Source organism: Zootoca vivipara, chromosome 13 (genome assembly GCF_965207765.1).
Source record: "Zootoca vivipara chromosome 13, rZooViv2.hap1.1, whole genome shotgun sequence".
NCBI classification, from domain to species: Eukaryota; Metazoa; Chordata; class Lepidosauria; order Squamata; family Lacertidae; genus Zootoca; species Zootoca vivipara.
The window spans coordinates 43,105,548-43,125,915 of record NC_142596.1 but is presented as its reverse complement, the minus strand read 5'-3'; the positions used below and the strand labels follow the sequence as shown (position 1 = coordinate 43,125,915).

Here is a 20,368-nt window from a genome sequence, read left to right as displayed (position 1 = left end):
CAGAGGAACCAGAGACCAAATAGCAAACATACGCTGGATTATGGAGAAAGCTAGAGAGTTCCAGAAAAACGTCTACTTCTGCTTCATTGACTATGCAAAAGCCTTTGACTGTGTCGACCACAGCAAACTATGGCAAGTTCTTAAAGAAATGGGAGTGCCTGATCACCTCATCTGTCTCCTGAGAAATCTCTATGTGGGACAAGAAGCTACAGTTAGAACTGGATATGGAACAACTGATTGGTTCAAAATTGGGAAAGGAGTACGACAAGGTTGTATATTGTCTCCCTGCTTATTTAACTTATATGCAGAATTCATCATGCGAAAGGCTGGACTAGATGAATCCCAAGCCGGAATTAAGATTGCCGGAAGAAATATCAACAACCTCAGATATGCAGATGACACAACCTTGATGGCAGAAAGCGAGGAGGAATTAAAGAACCTTTTAATGAGGGTGAAAGAGGAGAGCGCAAAATATGGTCTGAAGCTCAACATCAAAAAAACCAAGATCATGGCCACTGGTCCCATCACCTCCTGGCAAATAGAAGGGGAAGAAATGGAGGCAGTGAGAGATTTTACTTTCTTGGGCTCCTTGATCACTGCAGATGGTGACAGCAGTCACGAAATTAAAAGACGCCTGCTTCTTGGGAGAAAAGCAATGACAAACCTAGACAGCATCTTAAAAAGCAGAGACATCACTTTGCCGACAAAGGTCCGTATAGTTAAAGCTATGGTTTTCCCAGTAGTGATGTATGGAAGTGAGAGCTGGACCATAAAGAAGGCTGATCGTCGAAGAATTGATGCTTTTGAATTATGGTGCTGGAGGAGACTCTTGAGAGTCCCATGGACTGCTAGAAGATCAAACCTATCTATTCTTAAGGAAATCAGCCCTGAGTGCTCCCTGGAAGGACAGATCGTGAAGCTGAGGCTCCAATACTTTGGCCACCTCATGAGAAGAGAAGAATCCTTGGAAAAGACCCTGATGTTGGGAAAGATTGAGGGCACTAGGAGAAGGGGACGACAGAGGACGAGATGGTTGGACAGTGTTCTCGAAGCTACGAACATGAGTTTGACCAAACTGCGGGAGGCAGTGCAAGACAGGAGTGCCTGGCGTGCTATGGTCCATGGGGTCACGAAGAGTCGGACACGACTAAACGACTAAACAACAACAACCTTATAAACATTACATTACATTGCATTTCTTTCTTTCTTTTATTGAGCTATAAGCTTGGTGGGGACCCAGGTGGCGCTGTGGGTTAAACCACTGAGCCTAGGGCTTGCTGATCAGAAGGTCGGCGGTTCGAATCCCTGTGACGGGGTGAGCTCCCGTTGCTTGGTCCCAGCTCCTGCCAACCTAGCAGTTCGAAAGCACGTCAAAATGCAAGTAGATAAATAGGAACCGCTACAGCGGGAAGGTAAACGGCGTTTCCATGTGCTGCTCTGGTTTGCCAGAGGCGGCTTTGTCATGCTGGCCACATGACCTGGAAGCTATACGCCGGCTCCCTCGGCCAATAATGCGAGATGAGCGCGCAACCCCAGAGTCGGTCACGACTGGACCTAATGGTCAGGGGTCCCTTTACCCTTTACCTTTAAGCTTGGTGGATCAGGGTAATGTTATGGACGTAATGTATCTTGATTTCAGTAAGACTTTTGACAAAGTCCCGTATAATATTCTTATAGAGAAGCTGGTAAAATGTGGGTTGAACGAGGTAACTTAGGTGGATTTGTAGCTGGTTGTCTGACCGAACCCAAAGAGTGCTCACTAATAGTTGCTCAACATCCTGGAGAAAAAGGACAAGTGGGGTGCTGCAAGGTTCTGTCCTGGGCTAGTGGTTGTTCATATTTATAAACAACTTGCATGAAGGAATTGAGGGGATTCTCATCAAATTTGCAGATGACATGAAACTGGGAAGGCTAGCTAATGCTGCAGAATACAGAATCGGGATTCAATATTACCTTAACAGATTGGAGAATTGGGCCAAAACTAACAAAATAAATTTCAACAGGGACAAATGTAAGCTTCTCACTAAGGCAGGAATAACCAGCTGCACAAATATAAAATTTGTGCAGAAGGAGGAGAAGAGGAAAATCTGTACAGAAGTATAGTGTACAGATCACAGACTACACTTGGAGTAGTGTATCCAGTTCTGGGTGCCACAATTTATGAAGGATATTGAGAAGACGAAATGTGTGGAGGAGGGCAACCAAGATGATCCAGGGTCTGGAAGCCAAGCCTTATGAGGAACGTTTGAGGGATGGAGCAAGCTTGTTTTCTCTGCTCAGGAGGCTAGGACCTAAACCAATGGTTTCAAGTTACAAGAAAGGAGATTTTGACTAAACATCAGAAAGAACTTTCTGACAGTAAGAGCTGTTTGAGAGTGGAACAGACTCCCTTGGAAGATGGTGGAGTCTCCTTCCTTGGAGGTTTTTAAGTAGAGGCTGGATAGCCATCTCTCATGGGTACTTTAGTTGAGATTCCTGCATTGCAAGGGGTTGGACTAGATAGCCCTTAGGGTCCATTCCGACTCTACAATTCTATGATTTTATATGCTATAATAACAACAACAACAACAACAATAATAATAATAATAATAATAATAATTTATTATTTATACGCCGCCCATCTGGCTGGGTTTCCCCAGCCACTCTGGGCGGCTTCCAACAGAAAAAGAAAATACAGTAATCTATTAAACATTAAAAGCCTCCCTAAACAGGGCTGTCTTCAGATGTCTTCTAAAAATCTGGTAGCTGTTCATCAGAGAAAAGATTGCTCCACCACTAGTGCTGGTTCTCTCAATAAGGGGTTCTTTCTGCAATGGAGGGCAGGGACAGCAGGTGTGATGCTGTTGCCCATTCATGTGTTCAGCCTAAACACATATGCAAGAAGATCTACAAACTCTTTTGCTATTAACCTGTCCCCCTGCTAGTGTTCTGCTGCCCAACCTCTGCTGCACAATCATTATTAACAGCACAGGTTGTATTTCTTCAGCAGCCCAACATCTACCTATGATCTTTGTTGTTGTTGTTTTTTGCATCGTGCCACAGAGATCCTGAATGGACCACAGCTGGGTGGCAGTGCAACTATGGCTAAAGAGCAACACAGTCTGTCAAAACCACTTCCTTCTGCTTATGGCAACAGGAATAAGGGTTCAGGAGGTTATTGAATCCTCGTCCTTATTTATCCACCTTCCACATTAACTATTACAACAGCAAAGTGTTGGGATGTCTAATTTATACATGCCCTTCCTCTTCTGCCATATTAGTAGCACACTGTCTCTGCCTCAGCTCCTCCACCTGAAAAATTAAGAATACTTATAACCTGTTTTGCAAATGACATTAAGGATAAGGCTGAGCATAATTCTGTCCTTAGCTATGGATGGGCAAGCCCCACCTACTTAAATGGGATTTAAGTACTACCGGTATAGGCAGGACTGCAGAGGAGGACATTAGACTACATGGCCATAAGAATGCATATTTGTAGACATAATGAAATAATAAAGGAATCTAATTTACAATGTAAAACAGACTGGTTAATTTCAACTACATTTAATGAATAAAGTTCAGGGCCTGCTTTTTTCAGCTTCGCTCATACAGTACATGCTTTTGAGAATTTGCTGCCACAGCAACACAGCTAACCAAAGGCTGGCACTTTTGCAAAGATTAATGCAGTAGAACCTGGAACTTAAAGTACTGACAGTAATCCAACAAGGTTGTGTGCTGGCTCAACCCTCCCCACCCCTGTACACTCCCTTCCTCTGGCTTTTCCTGCCACCATCATGTAAATGTTCAATAAAACAACTCATTTACCTGGCAGGTCAAGACTGGAAAACCTGACTTTCAGATGTTGTTATTCTAGTCTCAGTAGCACTCAGCCTGACTGAACATCTCAGAGAAACAGTGTGTTACATTGCTATTCCTGAAAACTTTTTTTTTTTTACACTTCAACATTTTGAAGGACTAATATAACTGGGAAATTAAAGCAAGTGTTTAAGCCTCTCATTTTAGACACCTGACTCATTTCTTCTTCTACAACATCCTTCTAAGAGCCTTGTTGTCAACATGCAGACGTATGCACTGGTTAACCTATTTTCCCTTGTGTCATGAGTCAATATTTTTACAGTGAAACCATAGTAATCTCAGAGAGCTTAGTAAGGCGCAAATGGTAGGACAAGTTGTGCTCCTTTATGTAAATGCCCACAGTTAGCAGATTTTAAAGTCATATTATTAAGCCTCAGCTGTGCTTTATAATGTGACACAACAAAGCATTGTGAAGCATGTGAAGTCTGTTTATAACAGGTGTGCAGAACTGCAAGCAGGAAATCTGTCTCTCAAGTATGGCAGATGGGAAAATATAAAAGTACTGGTTAAGTTAGGTTGTGTCTTCTGAATGTAGCGCATCTGGTGGAAAGCTTTCTCTCTTAATACCCTTTCCACATTTCATTAGCATAACCGAAAATTCATTCCAGATTCAGACTGCCCTTCATACTAGAGTAAGGAGAATTAATGTGTTTTTTTAAAAAAAATTCCACACCACAATAGACAACAGAAAACATACCCCTTCTTTATGTATGTCAGAATATGCTTTTTAAAACAACAACAACCCAGTCCTCTCTAAAAATCAGACTTTAATATCAGTCATATGTGCATGTCAGATATGCAGCTTATAACGCCCATTATCATTTGCACATCTATCAGCAAAAAACATTCAAATAATTTCAAATAAACCTATTCACTTAATATTTCCCCCAGGATTTAACATATTTATATCCATGGATATTAAAAGCTTATGATTGATGCAAATACAAGTAAATATAAATAACATATCCATCTTGCCTCATTTAAAATTGATAGGCACATTACTGCGAGTAATTTTGGTATTAAAAAACAATAAAAACCAAGCAGGTGCATTGTTAAATAATGTATGAATAAAACACAGCATTTGTTTTTCTACTTGGCAAGGTAGTTGCAATATCTGTTCTCTGGGCCTTTTTTTGTTCAAGGCATGGTTTTATACTAATTGATGCATATTTCTAATTAAAGAAGACTGATATATAAGCTTTGATCCAAAGAACTGCATATACGCTGCAACTCTTCGAGCCCCCCCCCCCAATCCTGAGATCATCCTACGAAACAACATGGCATGTTACACAGGGGACTGCAGCTGGGGGTGGGGCAATTGATGACAACTCCCATATGAATGAGGAAGTGGCTTTTGCTTACTCTTGTGACATTTCAACAAACCACTATATAGAATAACATCTACTACCCAACTACAGAGGGCAGTCTTATCTTTTCAAAGCCTGAATGAATAGACTGCTTGTGTGGACTTCAAAACTGCAAGGACTGCAAGTACAAAAGAAAATCTAATACTGCTCAGCCACAGGTCTGAACATGCCCAAGAGTCTGACATTGTTTAAGCAAGTAGGTAAGAGAGGATCTCCAGAGTAGATGGGTGTCTGTTTGTGCAATAATAGTCAGCACAGGCAAACAGGGCCGTCCTTCCCACTGGGCTGATTGGCGTGGTGCGCTAGGGTGCCCGTTCAGCAGAGGGTACATTGAGGCACATGGAGCCGCCTGCGCCTCCGCCTCACCCGCTTCGCTCCTTTCCCAGCAGCGGTGGCTGAAGTGAGGCGGCAGCAGTAGCGGCGGAGCTGCCTCCATCGAGGGGCGGCAAGGAAGAGGAACAGGGCTGCCTGTATTTAACAAAAGAGAAGGGCGGTGCCCCCAAAATAGCCGAGAAATACGGTCTGCGGACAACAGATCTGACGCGAGAGCAGCCCCCCCACTGCTTGCTCTGCCCCATGGGCTGATCCTCATCCGCCTTTCCACAGAGACCTGGACCTGATACCCACAGGGACCTGGACCCTTGCATGCAAATGAGGTGCCATGGAGCATTGTGGGGAAGCTCTGTCTGTGCTCGCTGTGACTTGAAGGAGTGTGGGCAGGCATGCACATGAGGTACCACGGAGCATTGTGGGGCAGCGCTGTCTGTGCTCGCTGTAAATTGAAGGAGTGTAGGCAGGGGCTGTCCCACAATGCTCTGCTGTCGGCAAACCTTCTGCTGGGGTGGCAGCTAGGGCTCACTGGACTGCAGCGCCGCTCCGCCACTTCGGCTGGCAACTTCCCTGCCTGTCGCACCGTGCCCTCTGGCTGCCCCCTGTGCCTGGCCCTGCCCGGCGGAGCGCGAGGGGTGCCGGAGGGATCGTCGTGCCACGGCGCCCGGTACACTTAAGACGGCCCTGCAGGCAAATCACACCTGACCCCTTTACATTAAATTCAACCACTATTCAGATGGTGGTTAGGCACATTCAAATATAAAAAACTTATAGTAATACTTAGAAAGACATTTATAGAAAATTCTAATAATATAGAAACCCTCCACTGAGGAAGAAGAAAAATTAAGAAATGCTAGGTAAAAATAAAGAACTGCAATAGTTTTCAAACTATGAATTTTACTCAACAGGGCCACATTAGCACTCAACAGAAATGTCAACGAGAGGAAACACCTACGAGGTTAAGAGATGTAAATATTAAGTTAGAACACACCTATGGCAGATAATGTCAACTCTTTGTCCCCAGAGGGTGCATCATTGCACATATGACTGCAGATGCATTCTACAGTGGTGTGTGTGTTTTGTGTTTATAAGCAGCTGCCTGTGCCGGATGTGTGGGTGTGGCTGCAGAAAGAAAACCAGAAGGGTCAGAGTGTATTTGACAGTAAAGCCTGAATTTGCGTATTGCCAACATTACTTTGCACAATGCCTCCGCCCTTCTGCCAAACATAGCAAGATACACTGTGCAATTTTTAATGTCGGTAAACAGCTATGCTATAACCATTTCTCATGTTGATTGAGACATTTCAGCTCTGTTGTCTTCCTAATATAGCTTCATGGGTATCATATTTAGGCTTGCATTAAGCAAAGACTCCACCCCATCTTAATGTGGTGCCTTTGACGTCTACATATTACAAGACAGGGGTGGGTGGGTGGAAAAAAGTTGGTGCAAGGACATTGTTCACAATATCTGCTTTTTTTTCTTCCAAAAAAGAGGTCGGTTTCAAGCGTGGGATACAAAGGAGAGTTTAATGTCATGTGCACCCACTTTGACCCTAGATTAAGCGCTAATTTGAGGTTGGACTGGAATACAGATCTCCAAGCAAAGATATATTAATGTGCGTTATTCACTGCATTATCTAGAAGATCTATTAATACAGGAAAGGTAAAGGTAAAGGTAAAGGAACCCTTGACCATTAGGTCTAGTTGTGACCGACTCTGGGGTTGCGGCACTCATCTCGCTTTATTGGCTGAGGGAGTCGGCGTACAGCTTCCAAGTCATGTGGCCAGCATGACAAAGCCGCTTCTGGCGAACCACAGCAGCGCACGGAAACGCTGTTTACCTTCCCGCCGGAGTGGTACCTATTTATCTACTTGCACTTTGGTGTGCTTTCGAACTGCGAGCAGGGACCGAACAACGGGAGCTCACCCTGTCGCGGGGATTCAAACTGACCTTCTGATCAGCAAGCCCTAGGCTCTGTGGTTTAACCCACAGCGCCACCCGTGTCCCCGCATAAAGAGGAAAACTTCCTCTTTATTCACAAAGACATAGCTCTGGTTTATATATATGTTTAAGAAGTGAAAATGATTTTGGAGTGAGTTAAAAGAACCAGTGCACCACTTTTCCAGAAGTGCTGGTTGTTTCTTAAGAAACGAGATAGAAGATACAAGGATGGTTGTTAGTAGAATTCTAAATCCTAAAAAGACAGTGACGTTTGTTTCAATGATCAGAGATAATCAGCAACAGGATGTGGTTAGAAATTTGGAATTCCTTGTTCGTGAACTTCATGATAAGAAACTTAAGATAAGCTCTGAAACTTGGTGATGAAATTAAGCCCTAGGAAAGTGAGCCCTATAGAATAATTCCCACAGGCAGTGGTGAGAGGGGAGGAACATGTCTCCTGGGTCTCCAATAGGTTGTTCTGCCACATTCCTTCTTTCACTAGGGCCCCCAATGACAAGGCTCTAAAATGCAGGGACTAAAAATATTATTTTGTTCCTGTCACACACCATGGACTTGTCAAGAGAAGGTAATGATCAGCATAGGAGCATGGTAATAAATCAGAGATGCATCCTTTCCAAGTAAAAAAGAAACAGAACAGCATTCTCATCCTCTGCCACCAAGGCATCCAACACAATGTCAGGGAATGAACTCTGCATAGCCCATTGCAATTGCAGTTCTAAGGATGGGTTGCAATGGGTGGGCATTTCCCTCATGAGAGTCATCATTTTTTGAACGTTCAGTGCTGAGCACAGCTGCTCACTTTAAGAGATTTATATTCTGCTTTGAGAAAATCCTCCATAAAATGGCTTACTATATTTTAAAATAGAAATTTCATGAAGTTTTAAAACACAGTCAGCAACAAAATAATATTGCAATCACAAGCATAGCACAATTGTAATTTAGCCACATCCCAGTGAATCCCTACATTCACTCATATCTCCAGCATCAAAAAAATTTGAAGGGAAAAAAGGTTTTTCAAGCCATCTTGAAGAGCTCAAGAAATTTAGCCTTCTTAATCTCTGCAGGAATTGCATTTCATAATTGCAGAGCCACCTTTGATAAGGCCCCATTACACACATTCATCAATCTAAGTAGTGAAGCAGGGCTGAGCCAGTTCTTAAGATATTGGGCGTAGGCTGTCCATTAAGTAACTTGGCCCCAAGCTGTTCAGGGCTTTAAAAATATTAACCAACACTTTGCATTGGACCCAGAAATTTACCCATAGCCAGTACAACCAATACAAAATGAGGACATTTTCTTTATTGCCCCCCACCCAATGACTGAGTGGTCACATTTTGTACCAGCTGCAGCTTCCAAACGGTCTTCATGGTAGTCCTATGTAAAGTGGTCATTGCAAAATATTGTATGATCTGCAAATAGGATTCTCTTGTAATGCTGATGTGTATTATCCAAAAACATCAATACCTACTGTGGATTGATTAAAAAGTGATAAAAAGGAGTATTTTTCAAAATAAACCTTAATTCTGGCTTCATGGAAAACTGAAAAAGTTTTCTCACTGCTTTTTCTTTTTGACAGATGTTAAATGTCTTCTTTCAGCTGCAGATTATTCTGAAAGCTCATAAACAGCCCTAGGGAAACTATTTTAGATTTAAAGTCCTAATCTGGATGATGGAAGAAATCAGATATAATGCTCAATTGGACTAGAGGCTCACAGGTGTCAGGTCCCTGAAATTGTTCCAGCCCTCAGAATGTGAATTCTATGGCGAGACTGTTCTTCCTGTGCTTGCAAAGTCAAGAGGACAGTGCACCCAAGTGTTATGTAGAACACCGTCTCTCTCAACTGTTTTCCAAAGCTTGCCTGTACACTTTGAAGGGCTTCAGGCAGGGTAGTCCTAAGATATTTTGCTGTTTGAAGCAAACCCCTGCCACCCTGCCCCTCCCTCCCTCCAGCTGTCTGGCAGTAGCCCTGGGAAGCCCTAGCATGGTGCTGGCAGTGGAAGAGGTGGTGAAGGCATGCTCCCCAGGCCCGGATTTGCTGCCCGGGGTGACCCTCAGTGCCTCACTGTGTCTCATGGGAGGCTGGCCCTGGTTTGAGGATAACACATCCCTGTTATAGAAGAAAGTAAGATGTCTGAATAATTTAAATAGTTCTGCAGTACTGTATTTGCCCCATGGTTATTTCATAGCTGTCAAGTTTTCCCTTTTCTCGCGAGGAAGCCTATTCAGCATAAGGGAATTTCCCTTTAAAAAAGGGAGAACTTGACAGGTATGGGTTATTTATCTCCATGATTACCGTATGTTCCGGCGTATAAGATGACTGGGCGTATAAGACGACCCCCAACTTTTCCAGCTAAAATATAGAGTTTGGGATATACTCGCTGTATAAGAAATATGACCCGGCATATAAGACGACCCCCGACTTTTGAGAAGATTTTCCTGGGTTAAAAAGTAGTCTTATACGCAGGAATATACAGTATTTGTCTTTGATCACACATGCATGCCAATATGCCTTGTATACATGTGTACTTGATCAACACACATAGTAAGATCTTTAGCGCAGGGTTATAGTTTGTCACAGGGAGATTACATTTTGCACTATATATGGGGGAATTAATAGAGAAATATGGAGAAAGCCGTTTTCAAAGTTATTTTGAAAAACAAATGGTCATGTTTTCTAATATAATTTCAAATATTTCTCTGCCCTGTAGTACTGCCCCTTGATAAAGATACAGATTGTTTGTATGTGTAAATAAATCCTTGCTGCAAAATTAATTCACATGAAGAATATCAGCTGTTACGATCATGCGAAATCTATGGATAGAGTAACATGGGTGGCCTGCATAAGTTCCATCAAAAGTATACAAACAAAGCAAAACAACTCCATAGACAAGTCCTGAGCAGAAAAGGTTCATGTCTTGGCAATCATGTTTTATAGACCTCAAATTTTTACTGACTAGTATAACCAGCATAATGTTGTGGCCAAAAGCATAATCTACCATCCCAAAAGACTATGAGGAACTTTATTTAAAATGCAAATGCAAGCAATTATGTAACTTGGTATTAATGTACTAGAAGTGTTAGCTTTCTCACAGTACTCAGAGGACAGGCAACCAGGAAGTTTTTATCATATTTCATACCTGGAAGGGAAACAGCTCATGTTGTTTGGAAAATATTTATTCAGAGAAGGCATTCAGTGCAAATGTACTTGGACAGCAAGTTCAAGGTACTGCATTCTTACTGGATGTTGCCAACCACTTACACACAATTTTAGTTTTTCAAGAGCAGTATCACACACCAAGTACATATGCTCAGGGCTATACATACTATTTTTCAAAATGCTACAGGGTTGGAACTTAAATCTTAAGTCTGTCAACTGGTTAAACAAGAAATTCTGTATAAGCCACTGGGAGAATGGAGACTGGATCGTTACATTAGGAATAGGAAGCTTGAAATACTAATCTGTTGTGTTACATTAAAATACATCTTGTGCTATTGTTGGCTACCATATTCATCACTGCTCAGTGGTTTCTGAAATATTAAGTCATTTATAAATGCTTTTAAATAAATAAATATTAAGTGGTGAATATAGTTAAGTGTAATGCTGCTGGTTGCTTTCTCACGAGTAAGACGCTCCAAACTCTCTGCCTGCTTTTTACAGAGTTTATTATATACAGGTACATATGTACAAGACAGGGCATCAAAATCCATGACTGTCCTAGTCCGAATCAGAATCCGGAAGCACCGCCCGTCGGGACTTTCGCCAACAGAACACCCTTGGCATCTTGAATCTCCTCGCGCCTCTCCCCCCCCCCCCCCGCTGCTGGGGTGATGGGGCTGGGGGAGCACCCTCTCCACTCGAACTGCTCAGCTGAGGAGCCAGTGCTTTCTCCTCTGGCACCTTCCCTTCAAACCTTCCCTCTGGGAACCTTGCCCTCTCAACATCCTCAAGGCTCTGCACCACTTCCTGAGCCTCACCACCACCTTCCGAAGGATGTCAGGAGCTGCTCGCATCCCAGGCTCCGTCTCCATCGGAGAGCCCTGGTCCCAACTTCCTGGACTCTCCCCTGACCCCTGGTGGTCCCCTGACAGTAAGATAAGGAAGATAACCAAAGTCCACCCCTGAGGTAAGCTTCATTGTATGCACGCAATAGACTAAAGTAGGGTGTTGCTTACTCATATAAACTGGTCACACCCTCAGTTATTTTCTCTATTTGAAAAAATGCTAATATTCAGTTCAGAAACATAGTTCCATACAAAATACATTCCATTCTCTCTTTTCACTAGTACTCTGTCTTAAGTTTAGCTTCCTATTTTATAACTGAGTTTATTTAATACTTCCCTTTCTGGGATACCCATTATCTTTTCAGGCCTATCCTATACATCAACATTCTATGAATGCTTAACTAAATCCAATACAAACTAGTAGTATACTTTTTGTTTGAAGGTAAGTCGTTATGTGCTGTCATCTTAAAATTCAGTAGTTCTCAGCCTTTACTAAATTGCTCTCCACTTCTAAAAAAATTAGGTACAGTGGTACCTCGACTTACGAACGACTCGACAACCAAATTTTTCGACTTACAAATGGGGCAAATGGCCGCACGCTTACGAATTCCTCAACATCCGAACGGAAACTGTGGCGGTTTTAGAAAGGGTTTTTTCGACTTACGAATTTTTAGATGGGGTTGCTTCGGCTTACGAATTTTTCCATTTCCAATGCATTGCTATGGGAAATCGCGTTTCCAATGGCGCTTTTCGAATTACAAATTTTTCAACCTACGAAGGTGCCTTTGGAACGGATTAAATTCGTAAGTTGAGGCACCACTGTACTTCACTTGCCCCCACTGGGTACACCAACCTGGCAACTTCTCCATTTTTTTAATATCCCCTGCCTCCACAAAGCAACTCCTACATCCAACTTCCCATACCTCACCTTTTCTTCCATCTTTGCAACTTTACTGAGATAACTGGGGATGCAGCAGTCAGAGACTTTAATTCCATTCTTTTCAGAAAAACCCAGGCTTTGTCTATTCATAGGGTTATTACCAAAAACATCATCAAAATCTGATTTTGCCTCCTCACTCATGTCCCATACTCATTTGAGTGTGGAAAATGCTGCCACACCTGTTTGGTAGTACAATACAGTATACAATTCCTATTTAACTGTGGCATGTCTCTCCTGGCACAAGTCCCCAGGACTCCAAGTCTAAGCTGAACCATTAGTTGATTCAGCCTTTAATGCACCACTGGTAGAGTAAGCATTGGCTATGGTCAGATGTATAGACAAGTCATAGGACCCAAATGTTATATGACTGCAAGTAAATTGCAGTGCAGTTTCAGCACTGAATCATCCTGTACCAAGCAGCACTACGTAGCAAATGTAACATTCACTTCAATCTTTTGACCTTTCATTTCAAGCTACCACCATGTACTGAGCTAATCACATAAAATAAGTTTCCTTTTGGATCAGAGTTTAAATTACAAACAATCAATTTAGTTTCCCATACGGTCAGGTCCAAGTTTTTACTTAGTTTTTAAGGTTTTCAGTACACAACAATTGACCTTTGATCCCATTTGTAACAAATTCTGAGATTCTTAAGCAGACAGTGTGCACATGACACAGCTTCCATGTAATTAGCAGAGAATGGTTTTTTCCATTTCTAGGGATCTCAAGGGTCAGCCTGGTCAGAAAGAAAACATGTACTATGAATCAAGTAGAAATTTATTGTGACTCTTCAAGTCAGGGTTTAAATCAGGGATGCAGAACTTTTTCAGTCCAAGGGCCGCTTTGCCTCATGGAAAATCTTCCAGGGGCCGCATGCCCAAAGTGGTACGGGCAAGAGGTGAAAGCAGGTGCAGCATCAGGTGTGACTCAACTTCGCAGAGTAGGCTACATTCCATCCATGCAAAAGTCAGAAGATTCTACCCACCCACACCCCTCCCTATGCAGACAAAAGCACTCAGGGAGCAGGGCCAATAAGAGATACCTGCAGGGCCACATTCAGCCCCCAGGCCTGAGGTTCCTCATACCTAGTTCAAATAAGTCCTTTAATTCAGCAAGAAAAAAAAGGCAGGTTTCGATCACTGATTTAAATCAAACCTCTTATGTTCGTTTACAACTAAACTTTGCTTCATTCTTACAATTAAGCCTTGCATTTCTTAGTTGCACTGTACACATTTTAAGTCTTTCCCTTTTTTACGTATATAGGCAATATCTAAAAATATTCCCACATAGGGCCAGAATCCATAGCAGCTTGCAAGGTGAACAGAACAACCTTGTCAACTCATAAGTGAACCCTTTTGGATTTAATGTGGCTTTCTACCAAGGAGGTGCTTATAAGATTGCCGCCTAAGTAGGAGAATATAGAAAACTATGCACTGCACAAGTTTGTCTTCCAATCCTGAGCCACTCCTTTTTGCTGCCCTTGATTCACCTTTACAAAAAAGAGAGAAAACAAAAATGAGGTGCTCATGACTGTTAGGGCAAAGTGGGGTTGATTGCTACTGGGTTGACTAGGACAGTTTATTTTTGGTAGGTGGAAGTGCAAATATTCATTTTTGAGAAATTATCATTTACATAGAAAAGTCTCCCTTATTGCAGCATATCTTGCAGTGACTTAGTTTAGAGATTAAAAGTAAGGCTAATACAGCCCCCAAAATTAATAGCCTGTAAAAGAAAAAATATATATTATATGCTGGGTGCTGGCAGAGAAATGACTGAGAACCAAATTTCTATGCTGTGTGCATAGAAGCACTCCATCCTTTTCAAGACTGCTTTAAAATAGAGATGGTTGGTGTCACTGTCATATGTTTTTCCCATACTTCCATTCTTTCCACATTAAGCAGTGATTAAAAAAACAACCACCTCAAAACATGTATCACAATATGTATTTTTACACTTTTAAATTGCAGCACAACACTCAGAAAAGTGGAAAATCTGTTGGACAGCTATGGTCATTTGAGAGGTTTGGATCAGGTCATTTACTACAGGAATTTGCAGAGGGTGAATTCTTCAAGCATCTCTACTTTAAATATTGAATCTATTCCTTGCTTTGGAAGTGCTGAATTTTGCTTGCTGCACCACTGATGTTTCAAGGGCTTACTTACACATGCCTAAAAATATTACAGTGCTTTGTCCAGAGTTCTCTGACCTTTTGTATTTCTACAGTAAGCACTTTGAGATGAAACTGGAGGTAGTCCAAAACCATATTTTCAACTAACATAAAAATGGTGCACAGGAACTCCTATGGGATGGTTTTTAAGTTCTCAGTTAGAAAATCATACATGAGCATCCAAAACATAAGTTGTACATTTTAGGAAAGTAGTGGAGACTGATGTGGATTAGAGCCAAACTTAGATGCAGCATAATTCATAGTGTTATGAGCTTTTGGGGGGCGGAGGGCGGAGGCGGGGTGTTAGGCTGTATGCCTGAGTCCCTTCTAATTCCTCAATCCAGCAAGGGTTAAAATCTAATGGAGGATTCAGCTGTTGGAAGAGCCTACAGCTTCTTGGTAACAACCCTAAGAATAAGAAAAGAACCTGCTCTGTATGCCAGAGGGCAATGATGTGGACCCTCCTCCTTCACCTGGCTGGTAGTGAGAAGGAAAAAGCCAGAGTTGGGTGAGAGAGAGAGCTGGCCTAGAAACAGGCAGAAGCCCGAGAGGGAGAGACATGCTAGATTTTTGTTTGAACCCAAGGCTGTGGCTGTGAGATAATCAAGATCTTCTTGAGTGCTAATGCTGTGAGCCCCTGCCCCCATCATAGTCTCAGGTGGTATATATGTGCATAAGTGACACATTAAAATTGTAAATGACTCGTGCTTAACATGCTATAGTTTACAGGATTTCATATGCATGGTTCCCCTCCTTTTTCCAAAATACAAGTGCATAAGCTAAATAACCTTTTCACAACATGCACAGATATACCATACCATTTACCCCCCCCCAACTATGTTACTCAAAAATATGGAAATTTCTTCTGTTCACATTCATCTGTATTGGGGACAGTATGCATTTTAAAAGTGGCAGGACCTTAGCATGTTGAAGGCATGTGCAAATTTAATGTAAGGTTACAGTCCTGTGCACACTTACTTAGTAGCATATCCCACTGAACACAGTGCCATTTGTTTCACAGTACACATGCCCACCGATGGGCCTCATGAGATTCAGTTAGAAACTGTTCAATATTCATACTGAAGACCTTTATTTTTTGTACTTATTACCTACAAAAGAAGTACAATCACCAACAAAAATATAGGTAGCTAGCTAGACATTATACATCTCAAGTAATCATTTGTCTGACTCTTCTGGTCCCACAGTATGCCATGGAAGCAAGATTTCTATGCTCACAAAGTCTTTGTGGAAAGAACAGAAGAGAAATAACTTTAGTTATTCTCCTCCTTCCCTTGTCTACCCTTCATCTACTTTTGTTGCTTTGCCAGTTGCAGGTTCCTTTTCCTGCTTATGTGGTTGTCATTCATTGCATTGTTATTCTTGTAACTTAGAAGGCTTGATACATCTCAGACACAAGTGAATTCAAGTACCTGTGGGTTTTTCTATAGTCATATTTATCCAGGTCTTGCTAAATTAACTTGCAAAGCAAATAAGGTGACTACATTATGAATTATTTGCCTTTTACTGTTTGCTGTTCTGCCACTCCCTTTGACTGAATTCAGAATGTCAAACCACACAATGATGGCTTTCAGAAAGAAATAAAAAAAGATAAGCAATTGCAAAGGAGTCAGCATTACTCAGGAGCAAACTTTAATCTAGCCAGTTGAAGATGATATCCATATATTCTTGAACTCACCTTTGAGAATCAAAGAATGGGAAGAGAATATGAGGAGTCCCTAAGCCCTGGTTTCTTTTGTAAATTAGAAAAAAATATCCATAGATTGTACAGCTGCAATCCCCTTTTCAACAGCTCTCTGTATTCTACATGAGCTGTTGTTTTTCTCTTTTACATTAGGCAAATCTCTCTTCCTCAAATTTATTCTGTGCAAGGAATTTTGAACAGATTAGTTGGTAGACCAGGGGAAGAAAGAATATGGAGAACACTATCTTGAATTATCCCATTTAAAGTACTATCAATAGAAAAGGTGGCAGGAAAGGCATGATGAAAAGCAAATGTTGTTTTTCTGCTATTTTTTCTGCCAACAAGTTGCATGCTTCATTTCAAACTTCACAAGAAAGAAAATACAGGATGTACCCAATGCTGCAGCACTATTTGGTCTAACTGACAAGAAGCACACATTTCAGTCTTAAAGTACATTAGGGAATTCATTGTTTGAATTAATTAGCTGAGGGACGGATTAGACAATTTCCGAGATCTGGCCCATCACATGGAGAGGATGACTGCTCTTCTCACCACCCACTCCACTCAACTCGTCTTCCCCAACTCTTAGACACCCCTGCACGTCTACGCGGGACACTTAAAAATGTGTGCAGAAATATTGTGGCCAGTTCCCAAGAAAAAAATGTGGAAATCTTAGGCAGGGCAGATGCACTAGGCAGCCAGGGCAGATAGGTGGGTTCCCATTCCCCTCCACCTAATGGGGTTGGATGGCCCAGGGTGATGGGAAGGGAACACCATTCAATCCAGCCCTCACAGAATGTAGAAGGAGAACTATATATGAAATGTAAAGGCATTCACAAAGATTCTCATAGGCTCCATAATCAACCGAGAACCTAGGTTTGCCCCCCCCCCAAAAAACTTATAAGCTCCCACATTACTGCTATGAATCAAGAAGAATGTGCATCTGAATAATCTAGTATACTTACCCAATTCTTTAGAAACAGGTGATGCAATTGCAATGTCTCCTATCTTAGCAACTCCATCATAGTACGCTCTTCCAGCAAGAATCATACCTAAAGAGACAAAAGGAGTAAAGCAAATATATTATGTGTTGTAATCTAAATGAGCAGATTTATATATGTTGGACCAGATGACCCTCAGGATGCCTTCCAGCTCTATAATTCTATGATTCTGTGTTTTATGGTCTCATTCTCTGCCGCCCCAAGGAGGAGAGTGTTAATAACAGTGGTACAAAGTGTATATAGTCAACTCACAACTTGCAAAATTACAGCTTTACATTCTGGGTGGCTGGTCAGCTGCACTCATACAAATTAAATGCATGCAAGGCAAAAAACTTAAAAACTCTTTCCCTTACCCCAAGCATGGGGAATCTGTGTTTCAAGTTGTAGCTATACTATAATAATTACAAATAAATCAGTTATGAGGCTAAGGAGTCTTTCATTTTGTATATAATAGGAAGCTTGTTGTCAATTAACACACATAGCTGCTTCAGAAGTCAGAGGAGGCCTTTGAATAGTAAAAGATCTTCAATTATGTGTAAGAATTGCAGAGGGGTGAGCAAAGAGGGTGGCCTGCACCTGGGTGCCCCCTTAAATATGCCAGGGGCAGGCAGGGCAGAACCCCCTGCCACTGCCCCCGTTTGGCCTGACAGGCGAGGCCCACACCAAATGGAGGGTGCAGCACGGCCAGAGGCTACACTGTCTAGAGTTCAATGCCAGAAGGAAAGTGGGACATAAATGTAAGAAAATAACTGAATAAATAATTTCACTTATGAATCACCTCCCATCCCAAAGTGATTTACAAAAACATATATGAAGCAGCTAAATACATAAAAACAATTTTTAAAAAACCACAATTATGTATTACTTTTCCAAAGACAGAGTTCATACATCTTCAAATGCATGTGCCTTGGATCACTCTTATCTTGAAAAAGTAAAATGAGGCAACTACGTATTTTGTTCCTTGCAAAGTAACTTGCTACATCTTGCAGTTGCTCTTCATGCTCATGATACATGTATCTTTTCTGGGAAACCAGATTTTCATATACTGTACAGTGCTGTATATAAAGCTACTTTAACATGTGTAATCGCCTTCTGACTGCTGGTTGCTCTCCAGCATGAATGTTGCTTCTGTGACCCATCCGGCAGAACAGGCCTTAATATTCAAATTATAGATACAGTATATAAATAACATGAAAATCATTAGCAGAGAATAATCAAGCCCAATGATACTGTTGTATGTTATTGTTTAATTTAGGAAAGATGAACTAATTTGGTGGACCACATTGTTATGGAAGTAAAAAAAGTGAACTTGCCTTCCTCTCCCTGCCTGGTTCTATGAGAACAGGATGTTTCTGAACTAGGAGAGTTTCTCCTTTTAAATCATGAAAGTACTGGTTGCATAATAAATACTATTATATAAACTGGTGCTTGTTCTACACCAGTGAACTTTGTAATGAAGGAAATGTAATGAAGGAAATGTTACAAATGTTAACTGGTTCATTAAGATGATTATGTATATATATTGTTAATGAGCTTGGATAAGTTATTTCAGACAATTTTAAGAGGGAATCACTTTAAGGTGCTGCATAACTAGTATAAGCTCAAGCAAAGTGGAATTGGGGGAGGAGAAAAGGAACAAATCAGAGACAAGCGACATAGCAAGCTTTAGAAGGAAGAGTATTATAAAAGGCAACAAGATTAAGCCTACAAACCTTTTAATTACTACAGTTCTTAAGTGCCATTGGTAATGTCACTCCTTGTTTTATTAAAAACAACCTTAGAATATAAGTAGCTTTGTACCAAGTCAAGAAAAGCCACCGCTGTCATTTTCATGTCTCTTATTCCATGGTAATATGTTTCTGAACAATGTTTGTCATCATGAAGTCACTGATATGGACTAAAACAATCCAGCAAACCAGCCTCAGTGAGAGGATCAAATGCTTGCCACTACTATTGAGTCAGAAAATCTAGATTCAATTTTGCTTTAAGGAAACCAGTACAGTATAGAAAATAGCCTATGACCCAGGCAAAATGGAAAAAAAATCAGTATGTTCTAAAAAGCTTAAGGCTGTATGTATGATTACCTATAAGTTCCACTGATCACAATGGAACTTATTTCTGAGTCACTATACCTAGGAACATACTGCATGCCTTAGATGCCTTCTATCTCTAGATTAGCTTGCTCGGGGGCACGGAGATTTTGCAGTGCTTTGCGGGGATACACCTTCAAAGTCTGAACAAGTAAGCAAGAAGCTAGTGTCTGGTTCATGTGACCAAATATTGGCCCTCAGATTGAAGTAATGTCATGGAAATCCAAGGTATGCTGTCACTGGTCTCATGGGTTTTCCTTTATGCTGAAAGAAAGCACAAGGAAAGGTGGCACATGGAAAAATATTACTCATCTCAAATGATGAACAGTGGGTGGGTAGCAGAGCAAACAGTGGTTTCATTTAGTCAGCTGTAATGTGTACTGAGATAATTACACACAGTGAGTTGTATCCGATGCTAGTCCTACTCACAAGTAAACCCATTGAAATGAATGGGCATGACTATCTAAGTTTCATTAATTTCAATGGGTCAGCTCTGAGTAAAACTTAGCTGAATGCAATTCATTGGATCTATTTTGAGTAAAGTTTAGTTAGATACAATCCTGAGGTATCTCACTCACTAAGGAATAATTTTCAATTTGGGGTGTAAAACAAATTCTTTCCAGGCAGGAGGCTTCCCAAACCCATTGCTTGAAGTTGCCTGAAACATGCAGGTATAAGCAGTGCTTTACACTTTTTCAATTTCAAAAAACAGACAAACAAATATAATGCATGAAGCTTCATTTAAGAGAATCTGTTTCATGTAATACAGTACAAAGCAACAGTCTATTGCTACAGTGCTATTATTAAGGTGAATACTATACAAATCAGACATTTATTCCTTATGACCTGCTTTGCATCTAAGCAAGCCATGGTTTACACATGGTTTAATGCAGAAGGCTGGCTTCCAGGAGCTATGGTTATAGCCACTGCACTCTTCCCCTAGTCCTGCA

General features: G+C 41.4%; 1 protein-coding gene across 1 annotated transcript in view; it reads right to left on the bottom strand.

Annotated features, from left to right (window-relative positions):
- Nucleotides 1-20,368, bottom strand: part of BAIAP2L1 (BAR/IMD domain containing adaptor protein 2 like 1) — a 68,424-nt gene that overhangs the window by 25,806 nt on the left and 22,250 nt on the right. The window contains exon 3 of the mRNA XM_035130832.3: nucleotides 17,293-17,379. Within this exon, the coding sequence (XP_034986723.2) occupies nucleotides 17,293-17,379 (87 nt within the window). The remainder of the gene's footprint in view (nucleotides 1-17,292; nucleotides 17,380-20,368) is intronic.